General features: G+C 41.7%; 1 protein-coding gene across 1 annotated transcript in view; it reads left to right on the forward strand.

The window, feature by feature from the left end:
• LOC111239516 (rab proteins geranylgeranyltransferase component A 1-like) overlaps window positions 1-4,474 on the forward strand; it is a 15,775-nt gene extending 11,301 nt beyond the window's left edge. Inside the window, exons 15-17 of the mRNA XM_022769407.1 lie at window positions 1,094-1,192; window positions 3,101-3,246; window positions 4,139-4,474. Of these exons, the coding sequence (XP_022625128.1) occupies window positions 1,094-1,192; window positions 3,101-3,246; window positions 4,139-4,342 (449 nt within the window). The 3' untranslated portion in view covers window positions 4,343-4,474. The remainder of the gene's footprint in view (window positions 1-1,093; window positions 1,193-3,100; window positions 3,247-4,138) is intronic.
• The last annotated feature ends 42 nt before the right edge of the window (window positions 4,475-4,516 follow it).

Genomic DNA, 4,516 nt, shown 5'->3' on the forward strand with positions numbered 1-4,516 from the left:
GGAGGAGGTGTGTGAGGTCCTGGAGGAGGTGTGTGAGGTCCTTGAGGAGGTGTGTGAGGTCCTGGAGGAGGTGTGTGAGCCTGGAGGAGGTGTGTGAGGTCCTTGAGGAGGTCCTTGAGGAGGTTTTGGAGCCGTTACCTCCACACAGCTGTAACAGAACATTAATGGAGTGAAAGGAGCAGATGATCTGTGAGTCTGAAAATCCTCCAGTGTCCTTGAAGAGAAACTGATTAATGACCAACACACACAACCGCAGGAGTGTGTGTGTGTGTGTGTGTGTGTGTGTGTGTGTGTGTGTGTGTGTGTGTGTGTGTGTGTGTGGGAGATGCCTGTCAAATCTTCTTCTTTGGTGTTGTCTTGATGCTGCAGTGTGATTGGTTACTGAGTCAGTGGGCCTGAACGCCTTGAAAACAAAACACCATTTATCTAAATACACACACACACACACACACACACACTCATATCCACTGTAGAGTCTTACAGAAACCTTTTGAAGAGCGGATCAGATCCAGGTTTAATTTCCCTTGATCTTATTTTCCAGATCTCGTTAATTCGTCTTTAATTAGTTTTTATTTATTTTAATTTAAAACATAAACTCGTGATTTCAGAAACATGAATCATTTGTTTTCCTCAGTCAGAACGAGAATGAGACGTTAAGGGTTCACAGTTCACTGAGGAGGCTCTCAGAGGACTTCAGTCTGATTGAAGGGTCCCTGAGGGATGTTCTAGGTTCCACGGGTTCTTGATTCTGTTCTTGAGGACGGTTGAAGAGTCCTTCAGAAGTCCAGGTTAAGGAGGTTTTAATTGTCAGTGGTGTGACTGTAGAGGAGAGTTGGAGGAGGTTCTGGTGGACCATGAGGAGGTTCTGGTCTATGAGGAGGTTCTGGTCTATGAGGAGGTTCTGGTGGACCATAACTACGGGTTGACTGATATGTTTTATTCATTCATTAGTAATTAAAGAGTGATGTGATGTGATGTGATGTGATGAAGCCAATCAGACTGGGAGAAACCACTGTCAGTTAGTCTGTTACCGTGGAGACGACATTCGTCATGTGTTTGATAGATACAGTGATGTTTATGTTTCTGTCTGTAGATCTGGTCCACCTCACCTGTCAGTCAGTTGGCTCCGCCTTCGAGGACCTGTCACCGGTGGTAACCAGGATGTTCCACACGCCAGAGTCACATGACCAAGGTAACACACACACACAGTCACTAGCCTATAAACTTTCTCTCCTCTCTGACCTCCTCCTCCTCCTCCTCCTCCTCCTCTTCTTCTTTGTCTTTAATTCATTCATCACTTTCTTCTGTGGTTTTAATTATAACAGGAACAACCTCCAGGAACACACACACACACACACACACACACACTCTCTCTCTCTCTCAGGATGGATGGATGCAGGTATAGAGATTCATCACAGGTGAGGGAGGAGGAGAGAAGCTTCAGGTTTGTGTGAAAGTGTGAAACTGCAGCTTCAACGTTCAGACTCTGATCAACCCGCAGCTGATTTTTCATTTAATCAGTTCATCTGATTAATCATTCATCAATTCATCATTTATCTAAAAAATGGAACAACCGTGAAAATAATGTCCCTCAGTCTCCAGAGGGAAAGTGACGTCTTCATTATAAACATGAGGTGGTCAGAATATTAGGAACGCCTCCTGGTCTTTGTGACACAGTGAACATGAGTGAAGGTAGAGTTAGGGTTCTGGATCACGTCTGGACCACATCCGGACTACGTCTGGACCACATCTGGACCACATCTGGATCACATCTGGACCACATCTGGACCACGTCTGGACCACATCTGGAATACATCTGGACAATGTGTGAATATGAGGACCTAGTTGAAAACAGTTGAACGCTGTAAACAACTAAAGCTGCTAGAAAACTAGCTAAATGTTTCCAGATGACATCATGAACTAATTAGCATATTGATGATGTCATCATGTCATATTATCATCCTGCGCAGAGTCACACACTCAGTTAGCAGCTGCCTGTGAATAGAAACTGTTTATACCAGTTCTTTATGAAAGAACAACGGTCAGAGGAGAAACACCGACACTCAACCGACCAATGGCATCACGTCATCAGTGCGTCGACCGCAGGCGGCCATGTTTAAAGAACAAACACTCAGGTTCAGTCAGATTCAGGTGGAAACTATGGTTGTGTCTGACATGAAGTCACTTCTTCTACATCCCTCAGAGAGCTGTGTGTGTGTGTGTGTGTGTGTGTGTGTGTGTGTGTGTGTGTGTGTGTGTGTGTGGACCCCTGAGTGTTTGTATGTTAATCTGACATTTTATCACTGACTGACATTTAAGGCTCCAGTCTGTTCGTCCAACAGCTTCACATGTACTATAACAACAAAATATAAGTGACAATCACCATCATCATCATCACCATCATCATCATCACCATCATCATCATCACCATCATCATCATCACCATCATCATCATCACCATCATCTTCATCACCATCACCATCACCATCATCATCATCATCATCATCATCATCATCATCATCTGCTCCTGAGAAGAAACCAGGTTCAGCAGCAGAGAAACATTAATCTCATGTTCGGCTGATGAATTTACCTTGAACAGAAACAGATTTTGAATCTTCCTCTGGAAAAATCATCCGTCTCATTTTAAACTTTTTATATACAGTACATCTGTTTTTGACCTTTATTTTTATGAAGCATTTGTTGGTTCTTGAAAAGTAGATTTCCGTAAATTTCATTCTCTTTCGAAGTATATATATATATATATATATATACACATATATATATATATATATATATATATACATATATATTAGTTTTATTTTTGTGTTTTGTCCATATTTAATCTGTATCACGTCTCTTTGGATCTCAGATGAGATTCGACAACACGTCCAACAAACCGGTGTTTGTATAATAAGCTGGTCCTTACAGTTTGCTGCTCCTCCTCCTCTAATTGACATTTGAGTAACAACCTGTTTGACATTTTACACTCGACACCTCCCTCCTTCCTTTCTTTTTGTCTCTTCCTGTCTTCTTAAAGGGTAGCTCAGTCCTCAGGTGGCGGTGTGTTAAATTAACCATTAAACTGTGTTTCTGTCCTTAGAGAAGTGTCCATCTGTCCTCTGGTGTCTTTACTTCAACATGGCCGATGGATCCGAGGCTGAGGTCGAAGGTCACGACCTCCCATCTAACATGTACCTGTGCTCTGGACCGGACGGAGGTCTGGGACACGACCACGCCATCAGACAGGTCAGACTCACACACACCTGACTGAAACTCTGCTCTGACTGTTGATTGGCTGCTTGTTGCCATGGTTACACAGAATGGTAGACACAGGTAAACACAACAAAACAGATCCAACTGTAATTCATGTCAAATATTTAATATAAGAAACAAATGATGATGTGTCCCATGAATGTCCACCATCTTATTTTAGCATGTTAGCATGCTAACATTAGCTAATATACTAGATACAAAGATACATGAAACATCATCATTATAATGATAATTATTATTATTATTGTTTATATTTATATTTATATATATTATAAAAGCTGAAATTGAGTGATTCCGGGTTCAGGTCCTTTTACGCTCGACAACAGGAAGCAGCTCAGAGCAGCAGGTGTCACGTTTCAGTAAGTCGAGTAAAGTCACTTGAGCTGTTTGATTCTGTTTAAAGAAGTTGATCATCACTAAACCTTCACTGTTTCAAACTTCTGCCATTTGTTCCCTACATCAGATTCTGATGAAACGTGGGTTTGTGTTCAGGCATCTTGGGTCATGAGCAGGTGTATGACAGGCCACGCCCACTTGCATTACCATGGCTGTTCAGATTTTGGTTGAATTGTAAAGTGCCGTGAGATAATGTGAACAGTCATTTCAACAGGATTCAACCTGAAGACTTCAAATTATTGTTTTTATCTTATTATATATACTGAGACTGATTCCACCACACAGAAAATAATAGATAAACTGTATGTGTAATGTAGTTACTATTAATTCAATTCTAACACTTCTCTCAACAAACCTCAGAAAAAAACAAATAATAAGATAATCATTAAAAATCACACTGTCTGATATCAATACTGGATTATTGATCTGCAGCTGATCACACTGACTCTTTCTATCTGTCTCTGCTCAGGCAGAGCTGATCTTTCAGAAGATTCTCCCAGAGGACGATTTCTGTCCTCCTGCTCCAAACCCTGAGGACATCATCTACGACGGAGAGAACACCTCCCCCTCCGCAGGGGAGGAGGAGAGGGGAGGGACGGAGGAGAGACAGGAAGGCGAAGAGGAAGAGGAGGAGGAGGAGGAGGAGAAGCAGAACCTTCAGACTGAGGAATAACGTGGAATAAATCATTTATCTACAAACACACAACCCTTCCATAGAAGCCAAAACCTCCTGCAGTGCATTGTGGGTTAAAGTTGCCTTCATTTGTTTTTATTATTTTTCTATGATTTGTTATTTTTCTGCTTCCTGTCTTATTTAAATACTGTAACTAACAAACTCATTAAAACT

This window comes from Seriola dumerili, unplaced genomic scaffold (genome assembly GCF_002260705.1).
Source record: "Seriola dumerili isolate Sdu_G_001 unplaced genomic scaffold, Sdu_1.0 BDQW01002927.1, whole genome shotgun sequence".
NCBI lineage: Eukaryota > Metazoa > Chordata > Actinopteri > Carangiformes > Carangidae > Seriola > Seriola dumerili.